The sequence below is a fragment of the Cololabis saira genome, chromosome 14, assembly GCF_033807715.1.
Source record: "Cololabis saira isolate AMF1-May2022 chromosome 14, fColSai1.1, whole genome shotgun sequence".
Lineage (NCBI taxonomy): Eukaryota > Metazoa > Chordata > Actinopteri > Beloniformes > Belonidae > Cololabis > Cololabis saira.
In genome coordinates, this window is record NC_084600.1 from 19,803,223 (window position 1) to 19,828,440 (window position 25,218).

The following is a 25,218-nucleotide window of genomic DNA, read 5'->3' on the forward strand; positions in this document are numbered from 1 at the left end:
ATCTCAGCCCACCACGGCTCACATCGCTTCACTCCCACCAGTAAAGGCTTTTTCTTTTTTTTCCTCAGCACCCTCCACCATGATTATCTTCTCCTTTCCCCTCTCTCCTACATCTGTGCTCTCACAGAAATGTTGCCATGGAAACTGGCTACAACCGATGGACTTGAAACAGCATGCAGAATTAGCCACTGCATGTGCACACGCAAACACACACACACATTGTGCTCATTCATTATTATGCAAGACATGCAGGAGCAATGGCAGGTTACCAAGAGGAGACACCGAGTATAACCACATGACAGAGGAATAACAATTGAACAATCACTCAATCACTGTGGTTTAACAGACCTGAAGCCTGATATTATTTTGTTGGCACCCTCTGCATCCACTGAGGTGATCCTCTCTCAAACACAACGAGGAATACACCAACATGGCCATATCATTCATAAATCAATGGATCAAATTGATGACTTCTGTAGCTGCATTATTAAAACTCTTTAAATTGATGCGTCGCCTTGAAGGGGCACAGATGGAGCAGATATGCTGTCTTAACAGTGTTTTATTTCTTAGTCCAAGAATGTGTCACACTCGTTCACACTTGTGTTTTTATTTTGGACGGTGAATCGTTGGCCCAAACAGAGACACGAGCGTGACTCACGCTGTCAGATGCTGTCTCGTTTATATTAAAGCTGCAAGGTGTAAATATCGACCAAATGAATGTGAGGATGTTAAATAAAGTACAAATATCCGCTGGAAGAGCCACTGAAAATACTGTGCTGAGGAATGAAGACGGACGAGGTCAGAAGACATCTCCAGCGCTGTAGTTAGCACCCAGGATTTTGCTAACAAGGGTTTTAGAGGTTAGTTACTCATCAACCGATGTTTGAAGTTACACGGATAAGTTGTAATCTAAAAAAGGCCATGTGGTAGTAATGTTGTGTAAAATAAGTTGAAGACTCGAATTACAATAACGTACTGACTGAAGAAGTGTTTATATTAGGTTTGCCAACCTTATCCTTCATGTAGAACGTAGAAGAATGGCTCTTGAAGCTCCATGTCCTTGATGATTGGTCAGACTCAGGAAATGCTGCAATCTCATTGGAGCCCAAGCAGCCAATCAGAATGTATTGCTCCTGAATTTTCTGATTGGTTGCCAATCGTAACAATGGCTTGGTTTGAGCTCAAAGTGAAGTTGAGCAGTGAGAAAGGCTTGTTGAGTGAATGTACAGTAGGCTGTCGGCGTGCGGAGGAAGCCGTATGAGGACATGGAGTGAAACTGAGAGAGGGGTTCTTATAACACAGATAACACATAACGATATTTGATGGGTACAGAATGGATTATTGTTTGCTCAACTATAGGTTTTTGCTAGTTTAACTTTCCGCACAGTCTGTTTCTGCGCTCAAAGTTTGCCCTTGCATGTTCAGAAATGCAGCAGAAATATCCCAGTCAGCTGCCTTTCAGCTCACAATCATCATCATGAATAATGCTCACCAACAAGCCGTCTCCAACTGCCAACGGATATCATTGTGTGCCAAATATCTGAATTCATCAGGGGGAATCCCCTTTCAAACTACAGCCAAAGGAATTGGTTGACGTCACCTTGAAAAAGGGAGTCTCGCAGAGCCATTCAGTAATTCCAGTGGGTAACTATTTTAGTATTAAACATTATTTTTAACTCACCATCTGCTCTCTTCCATGTTTGCTGTCTTTTTTTTGATATACTTGTCTTCTGAACAAATCAAAGTTGTATACTTACACTCAGTGCCTTTACTCTCCATAATTTCATTGTGGAGTGATGCTAACTTTGCATGAATTGAAAGTAGACTTCTTTATGAAAATAAACATCATGGCCTTTGCCCTCAATCATATTTATGTGGGCTGAATACTTTATGGACTAATCAAGGTTGATTAATTTGTGGTTAACTAACTACAAATGAATCAACCATGATTAGTTCATAAAGTACTGAAGCCTGTTCAATAATAAGATTAATGTCACCACACATCATCCTTTGCTTGCAATGGCTTTTTAATCAGACATGTCTGCCAATATCTAATTTTGAAATTAAATTTTAAAATCAAATTAAAGATTATTTTTTATAAATGAGGTACTGAGACTTTTATATGCAAGTTTTTTACAGCCCACTTGTTCCTCTCAGTAATGACCATGACAGTCTAATTTTACTCCCGATGATGGGTTCCTGTAAAGATGATGACGGTGGTTAAACATTGGACAGATTTTCATGGCAATCTATCTATATAGGGGAATACAGCTCTTCACAATCAGTTAACCACATCCTGTGGATATCTTTCACAACAGGTTAAAAAATAGAAAAAAATAGATAATGTAAAAGCGGGGAAAAAAAACGTCAATTATAATCTCAGTTTACACATACACATGTAAAATTGTAAGAAATGTATGTGTTAATTTCATATAATCCTAGACATCATGTAGACATTTGTAGGATTATACAACCCCATTTTATGATTAGTACCCTGTAAATGAAAAACAACAGAAAATAGCCAACTGTGCTGCAAATGGGCTTAAAAGGTGAAAAATGATGGTGGGCATCAGCAGAAAGCTGTTATCCATACGCACAAACATAACTGCTTGTCAGAGACGTATAATTTGAAAAGAAAATGTAAGGTGAATCATAATGGAAAAAGGGCAAATATTTTTAGACCAAGCAACACAGCATGCCAACAGAGAAGTGTTTGTATGCTGGGAGGCACAAATTCAAGCAGTAGATTAGCTGAAGTGAAGGACCACCATGGGAGCTTTGGCATAAATAAGCTGCTGCTCAGAAAACTTTCTTGAAGTGTTTTCGACTGCATTCGCTCACACTAAGACGTACCTGGTTCCTTTTGTTTCTTCAGAGTAATTTGGTGCAGAGCGGATTGAGAGCTGAAGCCTTACAGGAAAGCCTCAAGGCTAAGTGAACATCCGTTATTAAGGCTTGTACGCTCGAGAGAGAATCCATTTAGAAGAGATGATGATAAAGGGTTAGAAAAGGTTATTTAAAAAGCGACATGGCTATTAACTGCCAACTTCACAGCATGTGAATGTGGGTGATGGCTAATAGCTTATAGCTGCTCCAGTCCATCAGCTGTCATGTGTAAAACACTCACATAACATGTGCAGGTAGGACACAAGATCAAATTATATCTGCAGTTTTTGTATCTCTTTTTTATTTAAAATGCATTTTAAAAGCACCAATACACCTCAGAAAAGAAAATGTAATACAAATGCTATGACAGTCTTTTTTTTGTTGACAAAAAGAACAGATTTTTTTTTATTTTTCTGGTCACTAAAATGTTTTTGCCCTCATATTTTAAAAAAAGAGATGTGCAGTGCTCCTGACTGACTTTAGCTACAGCGCTTGTTACACAGTTTAAATGTCAAAACGCACCAAAAGATCCATCATATACACAAAAAGGCTGCATAAAACTGTGATGTCCTCTTTCCCAGTAGTAATGTTGTACGTCACTTTTGCTCCGTTTCTTGTAAATTCTGTCCTTTTCAGTATATGTAAGGGAAGATCCTGTGGGGGACCCGGCGACAGTAAGTGTCCCACGCTACTCCATATTTGGCCCTGCATTGTCTCTCATCGCGAGCCTCTCTGTGAATCAGCAAGATGGTGAAGTATATGACGTAGAAGTAAGGCAGAAGATGTGAGAATCCTAAAGACAAAACAAACATACACAGACAGTAAAAACAATTATACTTTTTTTTTTTTTTAAAGTTTGAACATGTTGTAAAATATAAATTAAAAAAAAGAATAGTGCAATGATTTGGTTTCAAATCCTCATTTAACATATCAAATACAGGGAAATGTATCATCTTAAGAAAAGAAAAAAAATTGAATTCGATGACAACAACATATCTCAGTAAAAGTTGGGACATGACAACGTTTACCACTGTGAACCATCCACTATTCTTTCACTACGTCCATATACATCTGTGATCTTAGGTGACCAGTCCCGGGTCTTTGTTGTACTTTGTTGCAGGACAGTTCAGCACCGGGACAGTTCTACTACAAAGCCATGCTTTTGTATTGGATGCAGTAGGCGGTTTAGCATCGTCTTGCTGACAGAAGCAAGATATTATCCTGGATATTATTGCTGTAAAACCTGTAACTGGGATGATTAAGGTCCTCATAGGCACTGATCATCCTGCATACCATTAGAGATGCACATTTTAGAACTTTTTTTTAATAAAAAAAAAAAAAAATAAATATATATATATATATATATATATATATATAAAAAAAAGGAAAATAATTTTTTTTTTAGAACTTTGAGTGCTAATAACAGACATTACACTCCACTGCACCTTATATTTATCTTGTAATCATATGCACCTTATATTTAAATGTTAACCTTGAGACTTTTATTACTTGCCCTTTTGGTGATGAAGATATGAAAAACTCTTTGTACCTACAAGTGATATTTTATTTGATGCTGTCGAAGAAAATTTAGATTTTAAATGACAATAAAGACTAGTTTATCTAATAACAAGCTGGATGGTCTTTCTCCTCTTCAATCTGGAGGATATGGCGTCCATGGTCTCAATCAATAAATCAATAAATCAATAAATGATGAAACTTCGTTTCATCCTACAGGGCAGTTTGACACTTTGTCCCAGCCTATTATTAATAAGTTTGACCCGGAATAGAAGGTGGCCTTGGAGCATTTTTTTAATTTAAATTCAAAAGTAATTTATTTACACGTCTTACTGCATGATAAGAGGTTTAGCCCGCATTTGTGGATTCCATGGTCTTCTTAGACAAAGATTTCCAAATTCGCTCCTGTGTCCACACTGTGATTTGCTGAATCATGTCTGCATCTTCCTAAGCTCAAAGATAACAGGGATCCAATATTGATTTTTTTTTTTTGGCAAGAGATTTCTCCAGTTTAACAGAAAGGTTTAATACAATTATGTAATACAGATGATACAGTATTGTTTCATAATTTGTGGATGCCGTTTTTGACCGATTAGTGTCCTTCTGCCCATCTTCATTTCTGAGGGACGGCCTCTCTCAGAAGCTCTTTTGATGCTCGAGCCGGTGAACCGAATAAATTATGAGGCGTTCCTCCTCTCTCCCTTTCCAGCCTTTCGTTGCTCATGTCTTAAGTTTTCTGAGATGTGATCCTGCAATCACTTTCAAAATTCACTGAAATGTTTCATGAAATGGATCAACTTTTGCTATGGAAGGTACAAACAACAATTGTATGTGTGTGTGTGTGTGTGTGTGTGTGTGTGTGTGTGCCAGCCATTACATTTTTTCTAACAAAGAGAAACTCAAACCTTCTTTTACAACTGACATCAGTGGGTATGATGTGAGCCACACTTAGACAGCCTATAATCAAATGTGCACCCTCCTCTGCAAGTAGCTGAACTTTTTCTTTTCAATCCGTGTCAGACAAAAGCCTCGCAGTGAATAGTTGTTTGATTGTGTTCATAATGTTCTGTGTTGATTCATCTTGCAGATCGCTTTTTGAGACAATAATTATAGCTTTTGTCTGTGGGTTGTTGTTTCTTCAGTCTTTATCGCTCATCGGTCTGGAACAGGTTCTTTTTCTAAATGCATCGTTTCACAGTTTGCAACTGCTGCGGAAGCAGTTAAGAAAGAAACTAAATCACACATCTAGCTCACAAAAAAAACTTTTACCTCCATGGTGACCGAGACAGAGTACTTCATATCTGGGAGGAGTGAGGTTAACCTATCCACAACTGAGGCTTTGTTTAAAAAAAAAAAAACACCTACATAATCCATTAAAAGTTATCCAATGTTCATTAAATGGGGAAGGACTGACAGAGAGGAATTTCACAGGACTGGTGCTGATAACGATTTCCAGTGATGAGGATAACATCCATTTGCAGTATAAAAAATAAAAAAACCTTGGTGTCAAAATTCAAAACACACAGTCCAGTACAAAAATTGTTGAAATGCCTTTTCTTTTTTTTTTTACATGACATGAAATGTTATCTTTAGAACGTGAAGGGAGCATTCAGCAGCAAAACAGTTGTCTGTTTTTTTTGTTTAAACAAATAAATTTAAAAAAAATGAACATTGTAACTTGTGTCGTAAAAGAGCAGCTGTTACCGACTATTGATGCGTTATTATCTTATTTATTATGTGTTAACAGCAACTCAAATGGGCGACTAGGTTCCAGGATCAGTTTCACTCCTTATTGATGACATAAATGACATGTTTCAAGATGTGTTACGAGTTCAACCAGCTTTCAGAACTAAGTCCACCTGGTCCGGTCTGCAAACATCTTCCTGGACTCTGGGGAGTGATGCCCAGTGAAGTCTAACATCAGCCAGCGCTGTGGGCAGGATGTTAGTCAAGTCCGCAGTGTGCTGACCACAAAGCAGCTGCACTGATCTCTATTTACATGCATTTTGGAAATAATGTGGTGTATTTTGCTCTTTTGAGCATCATGCCAGCTTTGAAAAGGAAAATCTCTAGTCTTCTTCTAGTGAATGCAGCATCAGGCCAGAACGGGTTAATAGACAGATATGTGATACTGAAGCTGAGACGTGAAAATAGGAGGTTGACAAACTGGGGGGAAAGAAAGGAGAGAAATTAACATTTTCAAGTCAACTAAAATGGAAAAGATCAGGGGCCTCATTTATCAAGCTTGCGTGCACACAAAACAGGGCTTGAAAGATGCGTACGCAATGTCATCACGTAATGTCATCACATATCAGACTTATAGATCCATGTACACCCAAGCCGGCAGTGTTATAGATCTATGTGTTCCGTCAGTGAGCCATTACGTCTGTATTTGCAGTAGGTACTACATTCATATTTCATACTTCCATCTTCAAATGGTATGGACTGGTGAATAGCACCAGATTGATTATTTATCGTGACAAGGTGTGTAACATTCAGTCTAGTTGCTGAGTAAGAATATAAATTGCGTGGTGACAGCCGTGCGTAATGCTGCACAATGGACGCGCTGGCACTGCTTGAGGATCGCGTAAATGGATCAGGATGGAGAGAGTATTTAGGGACCATGAAGATTTCCTGGCCCATGAATAAGCCGATTTCGATTCCCTAGAGCAGTGCTCTTGGATCTATGTGCTGAACTGGGTCCAGTGTTAGACAGACTGACCCGGAATCGGCGGGTCGACCCGCACTCACATTGCTATAAGGGCTCCGAGCAAAAATGAATTTGTCTATGTAAACCATAAAAATTTGCATTCAATAAATGTACAAGTCATTTGTGCCTCAAACATGGTTCTGACAAATTTAGTGGCACGGTGGCTCGACACATGTTTCATTCATCCTGACGCGCAGCAGTGTAGGAAACAGACTGCAGCCAGGCGCTGCGCATAATCAGCAGGCTCATTCATATGCAAAAACAGTCATCAAGTAGTTTGCATTGACCATTCATGGTAGAAAGTGGGCGTGTAGAGGGCAGGGTATGAGGCAAATTAACTGTGCGCAACCTTCCAAGTGGACTGTGATTTATAAAGAGAACATTGCGTGCAGATGTGCGTGCACACGGTTTTATAAATCAGGATTTTTTTGTGCGCATGCCATTTTCGGCTTTTGAGCGCACGTACACTTTTAGTATGAATCCTACGCGCTCTTTTATAAATGAGGCCCCAGGTTTATAGTTGGTAGTTTAAGTAGTTCTACTGATCTCCATGTTGGACTTAATCGATGCAAAAATGACCCGCGGCTCAGTGAACAGGGTTGACAATAAGCAGCGGCTACATTCTCCGGGTCGTGAAAAATCAAAAGAATGAAAGGACCTGACACAATAGTTGACTGTGCATCATTATCAACTCTGGAGGGGTCTGGCATACAAAGTGAGGGGTGATCTTCAAATAGACTTCGGGCACAGGGGAAACGAGGGCGATCGGTAGCTCAAATCCACTTCATTCACCATCAAAAGAGTTGAAAACAGGCGTAAGTATGCAACACTGGCCTTCAACAAGAAACACAATGACCTACATGAGGAAAGTAGCAAACACAAGGGGATTCGTGTGTGAACAGCCTGACGATCCTCTCTGGCCTGTTTCATCTGGCAACTTATCTCTCCTTCCAAACATCTCACACAGCAGCCTTTCTAAATATCTTCATTTAAGTTAGTCTATTAACTATCCTGGCTTACTAAGCTACAATTTAAAAAAGATTTCATTAGTTGCACATTAGAAATACCTTTAAGAGCCAAAAAGCGGTTCGTTGACTTGTCAGAGACATGCATGTCACGGGCCGGGTACCAGGGAGCTCTCTCGGCATGCTTTCCTCTTCTCTTTTACTTATCAATTAATGCCAAATGAGCCTCATAAAATGTTTAAAAAGAATATGCACCAAAAACAAATGCAGGAAAAAACACAAACACCACAGCTCAAAAACTAGCTGATGTTTTAAAGGAGCTGAAATTACGACTGCAGGTGGATGCAAGTAGGAAGCCATAAGAAAACAAACTAAGGGGCAAGTGACAGAAAACTGTACCAACACACTAAAAACTTGAACATTTTAATTGAATATTTGATATGTACCATTTAATATTAATATCATGCAGCTCCAAACTAGCTTTTCATCCAGAATAACTTCAAAAGCCTGAAGTTATTCAACAACAAAGACTGAGAAACGAGGAAAGACTGACAAAGAGAGGCTGTGCCTGAAAAGGAAAAAGATTTGGTTTGAGTGGTTTTGGACTGGTTCAGTTCCTGCAGGCCTGCTGATGGCCAGAGCTGATGGATCATGAACACGTACAACACACAGACACACGTCTGTGACCCAATCAACGGTGTTGCCACAATTCCTGTTAACATCCTCAATACGTCAAATCCTTGCATACATGTCTCAGCCAGACTCAGACTCAGAATAGGAAAGTGGACAGAACAACAAAGATAACCGCTGGACGCATCCGTTTGGAGAATACTATGCTCATTACCTGCTGATCATCTCGTCTTTCAGTCAGTCAGCATCTATTGCCGTGGTATGTTATTCTGCACACGTCCATGTGAACAGGTGTAGATGCAAGAAGTGCAGTAAAATGAACCAGTTGAGGCTGTTTTTGCGGGATAATCCACAAGAATCAATGAAACTGGTCACTCTTTCTTGTATAAGACAAACTGAAGTGAACAGATTGTTTTAAGAGCGAGAAACAAAGTGGTGACTGTGTTCACTATGTCTGCACTAAACTGCACATGTGACTGTAAAATCTGTAAGACTGACTTTGTTGCTAACTCACAATTAAGTTATTTGAGTTTCTTTGTCCTACCCACACAAAAATGTCAGGCAGTGACAGTAGGATGAGCAGAAGGAGGATGTACGCTTGTTTAGTTGACCTGAGGTTCGACTGGGTTAAAGGCAGAGGTCAGAGTAAATTTGACCTCTTAGTTTATCCATACATCTATTATCAACTCTCGCTTATTCCTATTTAGCGTAACAAGGGTCTGCTGGAGTCTATCCCAGCTCTATTTGGATGAAAGTCAGGGTTAAGCCCTGGAAAGGTCACCAGTTCATCGCAGCATCTCCGTTTGACCCAGGCTGAATTTTTAGACGGAAGAAAAATAAATAAATAAAAAGCACTCTATAGCTGGAAATAACTTTGCATGCAACCTACCATCATACCATCATATTGCTGATTTTCCGTGTTACTCTGATGAGGTGCAATTGCAAAAAAGCCAGGTGGTGGGCCTTAAGCTATCTTACCACATGGCAGGGACCATGCCAGGGCCATGAAGAGATCACCGAGGTAATTGGGATGGCGAACGAGACCCCACCAGCCAGACACCAACAGCCGCTTCCCCGTTGCCGTAGCAATGGTTTCCAGTCCTGTAAGGAGATGTGGAGAATGCAGATATCCGAGTAAATATTCACAAATCACCTTCCTGTCTCCCTCTTCTACTGAGACAAGGAAGAACTGTATGACCTTTAAATTAAAGTGTGTATTTGTGGCAGTTTAACAAAGAGAAGACTGACAGAATTAGATAAACAACAAACCTGCAACGCTCGGGTGTGTCGGGTCTCGTCTGAACTGGTTCTTCTGCGAATTGGATTTTCTGAAAATGTAATATCCAGCACCTGATGGGAAGCACCCACATATGTTAACAACTAACCCAGGACACAACATTATTCAGTCAAATGAAAAGCATTTTCACCATTCAGTGCCACTATCGCTGCAGCATGGAGGGAGGTGAGCACCCGCGGGTGCACCACCAGGAAGGCGGCCTGCAGGCTGTACGTGAAGGGGACCCAAGCCAGGTCACCAAACACCAGCATGAAGCCAAAACCATCGTGAACAATGTCCATGGTTGTCAGAACAGCCTCCTGGTAAAACACAGCGAAAGTTTGGGTGACCTTTTTAAATATCTGCACAAATTTAAGAAATCAGGAATCGCCATTTCCCAGCTCACCTCATTCCACAGAGCGTCGGCCACGTAGAGCAGCTGGAAACTGTTGACCAGGATCATGGCAAGAGAGGGAGACCCTCGAAGCTCCACCTCCTTCATCAGCATCCCAAGGTTTATGACCACCTGATGACGCAGGAATAATATTTAAATAAAAGTGGTTGAGAAGTCTTGATTATGTTTTACCCTTAGACTCCAAAACCCTACTATTCACAAATGTCCTTATTTGAGCTGTAACTGACCATGGATTACTACTATTTAACAAAGTCACACATAATTTCCATAATCACTCAATCAAACAGTCCAATTTAAGTCTAAGCTGTCTTTTGAGTTATCTGGGCAACAGTTTAAACCTCAGTCTCCTAAATACTCTGAAACTTGGGAATGTTTCACCATTTTAGATAAAAATGTATACTTAAATGATTAATTTCCTATTTACACACCAAACTTTTGGTCTGTACTGTACATATATACACACACATACTCAGTTATATACATTTAATCAATTGCAAATTGTAATTCAAATATTCAGAATGTTCAACCTGAGTGGTTTAACATCAAACAGAAAGTGAAAATATCCCACACCATGTCTGGAACCAGTTGCTGGAGGCTTTTCGGTGCTCTCCCACGCACAAGACTTGAAATCATTCAAATGTACAGAGGTTTAACTGTTTGTTCTGTAAATACAGATGAGGAAAAAGACTCAATATTTTCCATTCTGATTTGATCCTTTACCTGTCTCAGTGTGGTTTTGTTTTTGTTTATAGTTATCAGTAGAAAATCTTATTTTCTCATATCACAGATAGATTATGTTGTATACTGTACACCTGTGTCCTCTAGAAACCCGTTGGCTGTGTTATAAGGGAAGAAAAAAAGCTTCAGAGTTTAACTGAATCAAACTCAGATTGAATGTTTCCCCCTGTAGGATCAGAGCAGAGAAACACTGCCACCTGTTGGTAATGTTCTCAAAAACAAATCCCCATCCATGCCCATGCATTCAGTGTGTACTGTATTACGAGACAGTGTTCAGCTGGAAAGTCTTCTTACAAATGTTCCTTAATCATTGAAATGCCCTGGTAGTATATCAGTGGCATTATAATAAGAGCAAGACAAATTATCTAAATGTTTCATTTACTGTCTTAGCAAGGAAACACTGTAAAGCAAATAAATTAATATTAGATTTCTAATTTATTCTCCATTGAGTATTTCATGGTCTTTTTCAGTTTTACGCCCCAAATCCCAGATCAGTGTGAATGTGGTTGGATTCTCGTTGACCCATCTTTTCCTGACAAATGTCTCCTACTATCGTTCCTTCATCGTATGATGTTTTCTGTTGATATTAAGGAAAAGTGGAGTAGTATTGGTCCGTCTCTGCACTTGGACTCACCCAGCCGATGAGCCCTGGCCTGAGCTCACAGAAATACTTCAGGTCGAAGCTTCCGATGCGTGGGTTCAGCTCCCGGCCGATGAAGAAGTCATACAGGGGGTTCCCTGCAACAAAACACAGGGATGAATACAGATCTACAAAAAAGGATGTAAAGAATGACTGACATTTCAAACAGTATAACTCCATAATTTTAGTGAAAACATCTATATTCATGCCAGCTCTGCTCCATAAAGTCAACTATGAGCTCATAATAGCTTCTTAGCACTTAGCATCCTGCTGTTCCTCTTTAAAAGCTTCATTAGATCCACTTTTACACTAACAGACGTTGATTTTTTAAATAGTTTTTTTCACTCATGCCACACGATAAAAAGCTGAGCTGTCTAACAGATTCAGCTAACAACAATATTCATTTCAGATGTTTCATCACAAGGAGCTGAACTATCTTGCTAGATCACTGGCCTGACAGCTACACAGTAACATAATCGTTGTTATTGTTTGTTGTAGCTTTTGACTAACATGGTCATGTGGTGTAAAACAGAATAGGTAGGCTATATTTCCATACCGTACAATATTTTTTGGCAACCAGAAAAAAAGATTTTGCTACACCCAGCGGATAATTGGGACCGGCGGCAAATTGAGACTCGGCCATTGTTTGAAGTTTTACGGTATCTAGTTTGTTTTCCTCGTCATCTTATGCTTGCACAGGATGGAGGACTGAACGGAGATTCAACATGGTCTGTTAAGCTCCTTAGCTGGGGCTGCATCATTTTCTGGACTGAATTAAAAATGTGTAAACTTTGTCATCCATCTCCGCTTATCCAGCTTCGTGTTCTGGGAGCAGCATCGGAAGCAGAGAGGTTCAGACGTTCTCCTAACCACTTCTCCTCCAGTTCTTCCAGGATGAGAAGTGTTCCCAGGCTGTCTGACAAATATCTAACCGTGAACTGAGCTTGCCTCAAGCCTTCTCTCAGTGATGCCCAAAACACCTCCCCAACCAGAACCAGAACCCATCATAATCATATGTCCAAACCACTTCCATCGGCCTATCAGGAAGACCCAGGGGTCAACTGGCTCCTCTCAACATGGAGAAACAGCATCTCTACTCCAGCTCAACCTCCCAGCCCACCTCTCAGGGAAAATACAGAAACCCGGTTTCAGAGAACTCATTTTAGCTGCTTGCATTTGCAAGCTCGTTGTTTAAAGTGCTACTCACAAACAGAGTCTTGCCTTTTGACAAGTTTCCACCATTTTTCAGTAGAGCACCATGACATCAGATTTGGGGGCGTTAGTTTTTATTATTGCTGCAAACCACAAGTGAATTGAATTGCATCTTTTTAAATGATCATTACCCTTCTGTTACTTTACTTTTTTTCTCCTTTCTTTACACAAACTACGATGAAAGTAACCCTTGCGCAATATGAATCATAGTTCTGGACAGTTTCTGCCTCCTGATGCAGCAAAGTAGAGTGCAGCCGGTGCAGCAGGGTCGGCTAACTTGAGAGAAAGCATTCACTCGATGCAAGATGCCTGGAAGCTCCTGCTTTGCCGTTAGATAATCACCCAAAGGAATACAAAAATCCTCCAAATCCTCATAAAGTAAAAACAGGCCTTCATCTGAGAAGTGCATTTGTCAGTAGCTGTTTTTAAATCAACTTTAAATGAGGATTCAGTATTTAATGATGAACCTTATCGTCTCACCTGTGTTTCCCCCCAGAGCCAGAGCCTGGGAAGGAGCGCAGAAGGAGCGGACGTAGAGGTAGATGGAGAACAGGAATGATAGTGCGATGGCAGACGCTGCCAGAGGCAAGAGCAGCTCAAACAGATATCCGAGTGGAGCCCCGAGACCCAGGAACAAAATCAGCAACACGGCGCTGACGCACAGGCTGTGAAAACCTGAGGGAGGAAACAAACAAAACCAAATGTTGTAGCTCAGGGGAGAAAGATAAGCAAATAGATGGAGGCTAGTGTCAGGGCAAAAAAAGAAAACAATGCAAGAGTTGGCAAAGTTGAGACATATAATAAAACTTTAGCTGAAATAGACAAATGTAAACTAAGAATTTACAATCTACAAGATCATTATTCTACAGCAAAGCAGTAAAGTCTCATAAAACTATTCACATTCAAGTTATAAAGATTTAAATTTGTTTCAGTAACACAATCCCATCAACAATAGCTATCAATGTCAATAAAGCTCATTGAAGGAAAGCCCAAATCAAACACTACCATTTATGGGATACTTCAGGCGCGTTCCATCCCTCAGCATTAACCCTTCAGACACCTGCAGGCAAATATGATCACAATCAATATAAGCAGAGGCAAACATAACTCAACACCATGAGTTAACAACACTGCAGTATTATGAAGGTCAAAGAACATGAGCCATGACTCTCCCTTACAAGCTCTTAATCTGGCTAGTAACATTTGAGTCAGAAATAACTGACTGCACCACTGAGATCTTTAAATACTATATAATAACATTAAAGGGGACCTATTATGGCATCTAATACCTATTTTAAACAAGCCTTGAATGTCTTAAAAACAAGCTTTTGATTGTTTTTGCTAAATAAATTAGAAATTCAGCCTCTGAGCCATGTCTTTATCTTCCCATTCTCTAACCTCATTATCTATGCAGGATTCTGAGTGGGCGGGGCTATGATAATGAGGCTCTGTGCTGATTGGCTGCCTGAATGACGCGATACACCGCTACGGAAAAATGGTGGAAGCTTCGGCCGGCAGAGTTAGTTGTGGGCGTGGTTTCACGCATCGGAGGCCAACCGATGTAAATCGTGCCCGTCGTTACGTAACGACAGGAGCAGAATCTGAACGGCTCGTAGATCCACATCACACTGGACGGCTCATCCGGGCGGCTGTACAGACACTGCAGAATTTGGTTGTTTTCCTCCTTCTCTGAGTTGCCAGGCTGAGGGGAGACCACTTTATATATGTTAAAGCAAGAGAAAAACGTGTTTTTCATAATAGGTCCCCTTTAAGATGGGTCATTTTCAATGAAAAAAATAGACAAAAAAAGAATAAAACAAAAAAATAACAATGACAGTTCACAGTGAAAAATGAATTTCAACCTTGTCTGATTTATTTTACTTGAGGTTCTACCAGTGAAACTGAAAGACTGAAAGATCTGAGTGGCTTATTTGCTTTATATTCTACAAGGAGATCAGACACATAGTGTGACCTTATTGATCGTTTTAGAAATTAATATCAGCAAAGTCAATTTTGCAGATAAGTGGTAGCCATTGTAAAGATTTGAGAACAAGAGTGATGTGCTCAGTTTTCTTGCCAGAAAGAAAACATTAGGCAGGCCCACGCTGAGAATCCAGCATTTCATGAGTGCAGTGTTTCGGAGTGTCACCAGAGTAAACATTACTGAGACTCTCCTTGTAAGTGGTTGAAATCTGTTCTACAACCCTCTGAATTGTTCAGCCACAGACTCTGCTGATTAATTAAATGTCAGCATCCCAGTTGGACCCCACTCGTGGTGTATTGTTTTGAACTTGTGTCTGACTTCCTGCCAGCTTTATAAGCTGTGTGTAACGATGCAGAGTTGGTGCAGTTGAGCATCACAATAGACTAGGTGCAGCCTATTTGCAGTGATTCCTCTGCTGGTGAGACCTAGAGGAGTCTCCTGCCAGGTAGAGCAGCCCCTGGTAGACATAGGACATACACTGTTGGGTCAACAGATAAGTTTAATATGTGGTTTATGCTTTATTTAAAAGTGATGGACAAAACAATCACATTATGTCACTGAAGGAAGTCATATGAACATGCAAATACTAGCATATTAACACACTTGAGGCAACCTCCCACTGTGTCATTGACAGGGGAAAGGCTTAAGAAACTTACATTTATTGAAGATAGGATTTAATGTAGATATCCGATTTAATTTAAGAGAGCCTTAAGTTGCTCATTGTTAAGAAAAGCAAGTATCGTCCCTCTTTGTTGCACTTTTATTTCCTATTTTGCTTATTTGCTATAGCTGTTTTTTTTGTTGAATATTGAAAATTAAGAGAAGACAAATCCTTTGCTATGAAAGTGTTAAAATATAATCGGATATTGTTCCTGTCTCACTCTTAAAATGGCACTGTTTATTCAAACATTTGAACTTTTGAATGTTGCCCTGGCCTTCAGTGTTTTGACTTATAAATGGAAAATAGAAAACTAAAATAATATTTTCTTCTCCATTACTTTTCTAAATTTCTTTCAAAAAACAATCTGAACCATGACTGAGAAACCATGATATGATCCATAACTGTTAGGTATGTGATCTGTTGAAACCCTAAGCATGAAGAGGTTGAATAACAGCAACCCAAGTATCGACCCCTGAGGGACTCCACAGATCATGATGATGAGCTGAGATTTATGCCCACCCGTGGAAACAGCAGGGATCTTTAAGACACAATGAACCAGTTGAGAACCATACCTTTAAACCAGGGTTTTATGGTTCCCAGTGTCAAAAGCTGCACTTCAAGCAGCATTCGCATTAAAGTTGGTCAGCTGTATCAAAACAGCCTTCACAATATTTTTTTATTCTAAAAAGGAAATAATCGGACTGTGATTAACTGTGTTTATAATGACCCTGACTGCTTTCATTAGTAGTGAGTTTATAACTGCAGTTTTTAAAGATATGGAAAAAGTGTCAAATTAGAGCAAAACCTTGACAATTTCACTGCATCTGTTTCGAGACACGGTTTTAAAGAGGTTGCCTGGCAACATTTCTCAGCAGCTTGTGGAAGAATTTAAATCCTTAACTAAACTTAACTATTAACTTCATCCAGGGTTTTAGTACTGATACCATGAAATGTTGATGAATCAAATTGTTGCTGAGTGGCTGCAGTGCTGTTAAGAGTCTACTGTTTGACATACATGCTGGAAAGTCTCGTTTTTAGATAAAAAAAAAAACAAAAAAGCAACATCATTACATTATTATGACATATCAAATCAGGACTGAACAGTGTTGGGCCATCGTTTCTGAATGGTGGCCAATTGCAGAAGATTGTTGTTGATATTGCTGCTGATGATGTCAGAAAAAAGGCTTATTGAGCCTTTTTGAAACAAAGCTGTGTGAAGTTTTTCTTTTAATTTCATTGCAGCTTTGCACACTATATTTTCTCTGTTTGACATCAGCTTTCCCAGATTCTATTCTCCCATTTTCTCGATGGTACTTTCTACTAGTTAGATCAGGTTTTTACTTTTCTGGGAGCAAATAACATATTTGTTGAGGTTAATAACAGGCAACACAGTGGATGGTTAGAACTGTTGCCCCACAAACCCCCCCAATCCTGGGCTGGAATAAGTCTGTATAGGAAATGGATGGATGGATGGATGGATGGATGGATGGATGGATGGATGGATGGATGGAATATTCCTTTAAAGCACAACCACTCTGACATTCCTGTAGTTGTTATTCTGTCTTTACATTTTAAAAACCTCCATTTCATAAGGGTGTGTAGACTTTTTTTTTTTTTATATCTATTGTATTTACCTTTTCTTCACAGAAAAGGACAAAAACTGACATTTCAAAGAAAACCCAGAGATGATCAAAGAGGCAAATGTCCCTGACAAGTTTAAGAAATATCAGTAGCCTTGATATTCACAAGCCTATTGATAACAGACCACAGAATTATTTTTTATCTTCAGAATTGTCAAGGATAATATGATAAAACCGCCAGGGATGATAACATGTTGAAAATCTGTTGTGATAACAGAAAGCAACTCAGCAACCTTAGTAAAGTCAACAACGTTTGCAGAAGGCCTTGAAGCTCTGTAGATAATTGACACAATTCAAAGATGTTCAAATACAACAAAGTGATATGATGACAGCCTGCACTGAAATTAGTCTAAATAAAGCTGGGACAACGTTATGAAAGCAACTGAACCTGACTCAAAAGGTTCCTTTGTGTTGCTTTGATGAAGTCAAAACAACAGATCAGTAATGACAACTCAAACGTTTAAAGCACTTCCTACTTTCTAACTTAATGGATGGATTTGAGTCGGACCTGAACTCTGGGGACCCCCATGGACCCTTCCCCTCCTTACATATATGAAAAAAAAAAAAAAACTTGTCAGTGGGCATAATTAATTTGAAGAAAGATAACATTAGATTACTACTTTAGATACTTTACTTAGATTAGATACTTTATTAATCCATTGCAGGAAATTAAGGTGTTACAGCAGCATCAGTACGTTTTTCATTCATACATACAACACACAAAGTGCTGAGTAGTGAAGTGCTGGAGTAAAGACTCGCTCTGTTGCGTTGGGTCCTGTACTGACTCCAATGGTAAAAGACGGATCTGGCGGCTTACCTTTAGTTTTATTCATTGTTTGGAATAAGTAATATTACATCTATGTATTACATTTCGACCAGTGCCCCAGGCGTAATAATAGTAACTCTTGACAAATCATTAAGTCTATTGATTTAGCACATCACAGGTGATCAAGGCCACAGATGGTTGCAGCGCAGGCTAATCAACATGCCATACCTTTCCTAATGGCATCGAATAGAGGAGGGCATGCAGGGCGATCCATCCCAGCAGGAGAACGGGGGCCACAGGGTCCCACAGCTGATCCGTGGAGGGGAGGGACGGCGGCCACTGGAGCACGCTGGCCTCGGGAGACCGGCTCACACAGATCAGGAAGAGCACCGTCAGTGGAAGAAAGACGGGAATGCATATGGCACCTGAGACATGAGGACAGATGAGTGAGATGGCAGCTACCCGACGGACATCACGAAATAGAAGTGAGAAGTTCTGAAGACATACAAGACGGGAAACTGCAGAGGAAAACAGGGAGTGTGGCCTCTCCAGTGGGGACACCTACTGTCTCACACTAATAGAAAAAATGTATGCGCAGCATCTCAAATGACTGCAGACGAGCAGATTAAGTCACGTTTGTAAGATAATGTCTCTGGAGAGCTGAGCTGTCAAAGCAAAACACGAATGTATGATTAAAACACAGCTCTAAATCTATTTGACTGTGATCCTCAATTTAAGGAGCGCAGCAGGAAAGCTCCGAAGCTCTGATGGCTCTGTTCAATCACTCCAGCATGCATTTAAAAGGACACACACTGTGAAGCAACTGATATTTATTACACTCCAAGATGTGAAATAATATTTTTACTGCAGCCACTTTTCTAAAACACAGCCTAGTGGTTGCAGAGGAGGGCTGGAGTCTTGTAACCAAGGTCAACCACGTGCTGACCACTGCTACTAGTTCGACTAGAAAATGGGTTAAATGCAGAGAAAGAATTTCCCCATTGTGGGATTACTAAGGGGAAAAAAAAGATCCTGATGTTATATGTATGTTGAACAAAGGAAGCAGGAACAGAGTTATGCAGGTCTTTGTTTGTTGCAGTGGTCATGGTAATTCATCCTAAATTAAATCAAAGTTGTGATTGTTATCGTTCCCGGATTAGACACGTTGCTGTTACTTACCCAGAGCTCCTCCAAACTCCCTCTCGGTGTCCTGTGACAGTCTGTTCTTCAGTCCTTTGCTGTCTGATCTCATCTTTGTGCACCTGTTCAAACCATTAACATTGATGAGAAATCAAAATAGAGCAATCTGAGAAGCAAATAAGTAAAAAAAAAAACGGATTCCTTTTATCTATCTATCTTTCATTTAGCATATTTACACTTGAATACATCTAATGCGTCCCAATACTCCACTGCTGAATCAATTATTTTATTTTTTAAAAATTGTATTTTTCTCTATGAACAAACATTTGATCAACTGACATGTCATATCGCAACACATTTTTTAGATTAAAGCAACTTCAAGGAATCTTTTTTTCATGTATTTTCTCATCTTGACTATGAACACATCAAATATGTTTATTATATTCTTAGTCTTCTTCAAGAGCACTAGAAGTCATTCCCTGAGTAGGAATAACTAAGTACATTCTGCCAAACCAGCCCCTCTAGGAAAAAACCTAATGTTCCTGAATCTAGTCAAAATGGAAAAAAAAAAATGATTGGCTAAAACTCTTAAAACTACCCAAGTATCTAGAATCATCTTCTAATTTTCTTTAAATACAGCATTAATTTTCTTGGAAATTAGTTTTTGCAGTGTAGATAACTGATGATTTTTTTTAACCTTTTGTCTTGGACTTTTATCATCCTTCAGCCCCCCAGCTTCTAGCATCCCTACAGTGTTAGGGATAATAAATTATCAATCCGAGCATTGTTTGTTGCTCTGTTGTATAAAAAGTGACTATAGGATACCTAATCTTTTCAAAATCTTTACTCTTAGACTTAAAACTGGCTTATAGTCTTTAGATGGGAGACGTTGTCACGATAGCTTTAAAAATCTTTCTAAAGCTTTTGTAACGTCTCGTGAATGATCGGCTGAGTGTCACTGAGCAGAGCTGAACTAAAGTAAAACTGGGACAACGTTATGAAAGCAACTGAACCTGACTCAAAAGGTTTCTTTGTGTTGCTTTGATGAAGTCAAAACAACAGATCAGTAATGACAACCCAAACGTTTAAAGCACTTCCTACTTTCTCACTTAATGGATGGATTTGATTCGGACCTGAACTCTGGGGACCCCCATGGACCCTTCCCCTCCTTACATATATGGAAAAAAAACTAAAAAAAACTTGTCAGTGGGCATAATTAATTTGAAGAAAGATAAGATTAGATTACTACTTTAGATACTTTACTTAGATTAGATACTTTATTAATCCTTTGCAGGAAATTAAGGTGTTACAGCAGCATCAGTACGTTTTTCATTCATACATTCAACACATAAAGTGCTGAGTAGTGAAGTGCTGGGGTATTGCACATAGGACAGTTATTGCACATTATAGAGCTTGATGGCAGCTGGAAGGAACGACTTTCTGTGGCGTTGGGTTTTGCATCGTGGTGGGATCAGCAGCCACTGAAGCTGCTCCGCCGAAACCCCTCCAGGGCATGAAGTGGGTGAGTGCCATTGTTTATGATGATGATGATGAAGATGATCAATATTGAAGCACAGAGTGGTAGTTTAGTTAACTTGCAGACATCAGAAGTTTCTTTTTAGGACTTAACAGTGCAGCTGAGGAGGAGTTGAGGAGGCTGTTTCCTGTTACTATAACAGCATTAAAATCACAGTCTCATCTATAAACTCAAAAAGTGAAGAGAAGAAATCTGTATTCAGATAGTCCTGCTGATGTTCTGAACCAAAAATATCCCTTTTATTAAAAAAACAAAAAAAAAAGCACACCTTTATTAGAGATTATGTAAGAAAGACATTTTCTATAGGTGAAATAATTTTATTTTAAGCAACTGAATACAACTCATAACTAAAACATATTTAATAAAGAACAATTATTTCACAAAGTGACCAATTTCCACTGGGTACAAGGAGGACATCCGTACATATTCTTTGTATAAAGTTGTATTACGTATCTCTCAACCTCTGGTATTTAAGCCATTTCCCCCCTTGTTTTTTTTTTTTTTAGTTCATTTTTTTTCTTAAACAAGTTTGTAAAGTGCCTCTAAAAGATCAACCCTCTCAACCTCAAAGTTATATTAAATAAAGGAAAATCAAATGGAACTGAACCTCACATTATTTTGATCACACGCAAACATGTGAGTTGTGAACATTTCTAATTTTATTTTATTTATTTTAATTATTTTTAAGTGTCCCGTGATGGACCGGTGAATTAAACAGTTGCATGCAAAAGGGTCAGAACATACATGAGGCGTCTCGATGCAGAATGACAATGAAACAGAGGAGGATACTGATTTTGAAGCATAGAGGATGATACATTCTAGTAGAGAAAACATTGGTGTTCCCACCGCTAATCTTTGTTTAGGCAGAGTACTACTCTGCACTGTTGGTCGGCCAAGGCTATATTCTGAGGTTCTCAGCAGTTTTGTTTTCATCAAGTATGGGAAACACTTTTTTTTCCCCCCTTTCTTGCTTATTACACCACAGAGGGCAAAGGGTGTTGCAAAGTTCATAGGATCCCTATAAAAATGCAGCACCACATCAGACCCCAGAAATGACAGAGGTCTGTAAAACTGTCTGTAAACTGTAAAAAGACTTACTAGCGACTAACTACTCTCTCTATAGGTGAAACCCTTTATCAAAAGGAAAAAAAGACAGAATCCACTAAACTACAAATACATAGAACAACAGAACAATTTAAAAACACATCACAGTTCATCTTCTGAGCTGAGCTCAGAACAGATCGGATCTGCCTGGCAGGTTATATCCAGCAAGGCAGTTGCTGGGGCAGTAAAAAGACTTGGCGTCATCGTGAAAGAAGTATTAACAGCTCTCATAATCATGGAACGTACACATGGAATAACACAACAAAACAGAATGCAAATTATACAGATTATAGATCACAGAATAGCAGGAGCCCGATGTTAACCACTGCCTGGCATCAAACCCCCAGGTTCCCGACGCGTCACAGTCTTTTTGGGCCTGGAGGAGACCATTAAGATGGGATACTACATGGGTCACATTATCAGTAACATCTGGCACGTACTGTATGTGCAACACGTTTCCCCAATAATGTAACAAACACCCCTGGGCTGCCAAGACTTGATCCAAGGCTATTCTATTTTCTAATGTAACATTACGCAGGGCCTTCTGTTCAACTAAGAAAGCTTGGACACCCTCAGAGGTCAATGCTGTGACATTTTCAAGATCCAGAGCTACCTCATCAATACGATGAGCCAAGTTAACCGTACTCCGAGAATTTCTCCCCCACAGAAGTACGAGGAGTGTCGCTGGAACGATCACGCTTAGAAACTGGAGTGCAGGAATAAAAATGTGCATAATTAATGTGATGGTACGACAACTTCATCATAAATGCCCACCTGTGGGAGGAGTTTTGCTAGATAACACGTACCACACCATCTTGGAGGCCACAAACCCACACATGACGTTGTAAACAACCGTATCCAACTGACTTGGGAACCAGAACCTGCAGATTATCAGTAATCCCCCCCCTTCTTCAATGGGGTCCACAACGCAGAGATATTAAACCATGACATGTAACCCTGCTCCACACTTTCAGGGCCATTCACAACCCCCCCGTATCAATCTTCAAATCCCATCTAAAAACCCACCTGTTCAAACTAGCCTACTCACTTTAATTCCCCCCCTTAGGCTACTGCTAATTCCTGATCTTATTGCATTTACCGTATATTGTGCTCTTTTAATCGATGTTGTATTCACTGTAAAGGTGACCTTGAGTGCCATGAAAGGCGCCCTAAATAAATCAAATGTAGTATTATTATTATTATTATTATTATCATCATCATCATCATGTAAACCTCCCTATCCCCATGGAAACATGTATCATGCTGTCCGTGTGTGTGTCCACACAGATCACACACACTATGTCCCACCGGCTGATCACCTGGGGAGCACATCGGTAGAAACATAGAAGGGGCGCTGGTCTGTAAAAGTATGGCCAGGTTAATCATCCGGGTTCTGTGTCACTATAACCCAAATCTATGTAGACATGCAGGAAAAAAGTCCCTCTGTTTTTCCTTTGCTAGTAAAACCTGGAAACTGCCCTTTCCCCTTTAAAACAAAGTTAGATCCCTGGACACTTCTATAGATAAATAGAGGTCAAGTCACTTTTACAATACAAGATTTACTCTTGTTCATCACTCTCGTTTGTCATCACTTTTTTCATCATTGGCCAATAGCAATCCATAACAACCACATTATCACTAGGGACATATTGATTCATCAGTCTACATTGATAAATCAGTTTCATGGTACAAAATGAAAATATCGATCACATATCACTACATATAATCGCCATGGACACATGTTATTAAGAGGTCTCAAACATCTAATCATCATCATCCAGTTAATCTATGTAATAAATGAGGGAACGTGATTTAAACTCCTCATAAACAGTAAAGCCATATGTAGTTGTCAATACAAACAAACTTGTTCAGATAGATGACTGGGAACAGTGTTCAAGGTTTTTTTTTTTGATAGTTTTCGCCCTCGCAGGGGATCATAAGGGCTGGATGATGCTTCCTAAAAGTAATTAAATACCCCTTATAATTAAAATGGCACTCACTTTGAATGAAAGGTGAATTATTCCTGCTGCTTTAACAACCAATCTAAAACTGATCCAAAGCTAAATGCACCCTAGTCACAATCAAATCAGATCAAATCTGAGACAGTAATTAGTAAAATAGAAAACTGAAAGTGTTAAACTACAATTTAAGGCTCTAATTTCTGCAGAATGTTTGACTCTTTTTGTGTTTGTTTGTTTAGCAATGAAAATGCTGACTGATAACATTCTTTCTTTATTTTCTGTTGCAAAATGCATCTTCTTTTAACTCCTAAATAACTTCAACATGAGCTGAATTGAAATGCACAGACTTCTGGGCTGGACTGAGCCACCGGAGGTTTAAAAACCCAGCAACACTTCTGCAGCGACAAAGTTCTGGTCAAAGTGCTGCTAGTTCCTGAGAGTCTGGGGTTTCTGCACACAACCCGACACAAGGAGCAGCTGACCGCAGTGCAGGGGTCTGAACGCGGTACATACAGTTAGGATCAAGCGTGAAAAGCTGTGAGTTTGTAGTGAGTGAAGTCTCTTACCGGCGTAGCTGCGGAGTTAAGACCGGGGATTTCAGTACAACCGTGCGTCCATCTCCGCTATCTACACAAAGAAACGCCCTTGACATGCGCTCAGAGCGCCAGCTGACGCTCAGCCAATCAGATCCCTCCGCGGTCATCAGAAGAGGGCGGGGCTACAGGCTTCAGCCAATCACAGGTGGGCGTTAGGTGGCGACAGCCAGAGCATTGGAGGGCATGTTGTAAAATACACCTGCATTACCTTTGTAGGCAAGTTTATTTGTATAGCACAATTAAACACAATTCAAAGTGCTTTACATCAACATTAAAATGGCAAGACACAATTAGAAGAAAGAAAGAAAAAGGTAAAATAATAAAAAGCACAAGTTGTTAAAAAATAAGGGCAGTAGAGTACAGCAGGTAAGTATTTAATTTAGGAGTACACTTCAGTAAACAGTAATGTTTTTAGGTCTGATTTAAAGGAGCTGACAGTTGGAGCAGACCTCAGGTCTACAGGAAGTTTGTTCCACCGGTGAGTAGCAGAATAACTTTTAATCTGCTCAGATTAACTGCAATATGCATATTTTTCACAATAAAAGGGTTTAATCATGAACTTCTGGTGATCTGTTCTTTAAATCCCAAGCATTTGTGTGGTTTTTCACTCATGAATGACATGTTGTATCATCATATAAAGATGCTGCTCGGAGCAACTCAAATGAACGCTGCCTCACCTTGCTTGTTCTGGTTCTTGGAACCACAACAAACCAGATCCAGATGAACCTCAGGGGTCTGGGAGCTTCATAGGAACTAACAGATCCAGCATGTATTTTGGTCCAAGACCATTCAGTGCTTTGTAGACCAGCAGTAAGATTTTAAACTCTATCCTTTGACTCACT

The 25,218-nt window shown here is 39.6% G+C and overlaps 1 protein-coding gene across 1 annotated transcript; it reads right to left on the reverse strand.

Annotated features, from left to right (window-relative positions):
* Positions 1-3,175: 3,175 nt before the first annotated feature.
* On the reverse strand, positions 3,176-24,409 carry tm7sf2 (transmembrane 7 superfamily member 2). The gene is made up of 11 exons (XM_061740955.1): positions 24,347-24,409; positions 19,218-19,300; positions 18,267-18,463; positions 13,993-14,047; positions 13,468-13,662; positions 11,770-11,873; positions 10,389-10,508; positions 10,134-10,302; positions 9,976-10,056; positions 9,685-9,807; positions 3,176-3,679 (listed from the first exon to the last, which is right to left on the reverse strand). The coding sequence occupies exons 2-11, from the start codon at positions 19,288-19,290 to the stop codon at positions 3,519-3,521; spliced, it is 1,278 nt and encodes a 425-aa protein (XP_061596939.1). The 5' UTR covers positions 19,291-19,300; positions 24,347-24,409; the 3' UTR covers positions 3,176-3,518.
* Between the last annotated feature and the right edge of the window lie 809 nt (positions 24,410-25,218).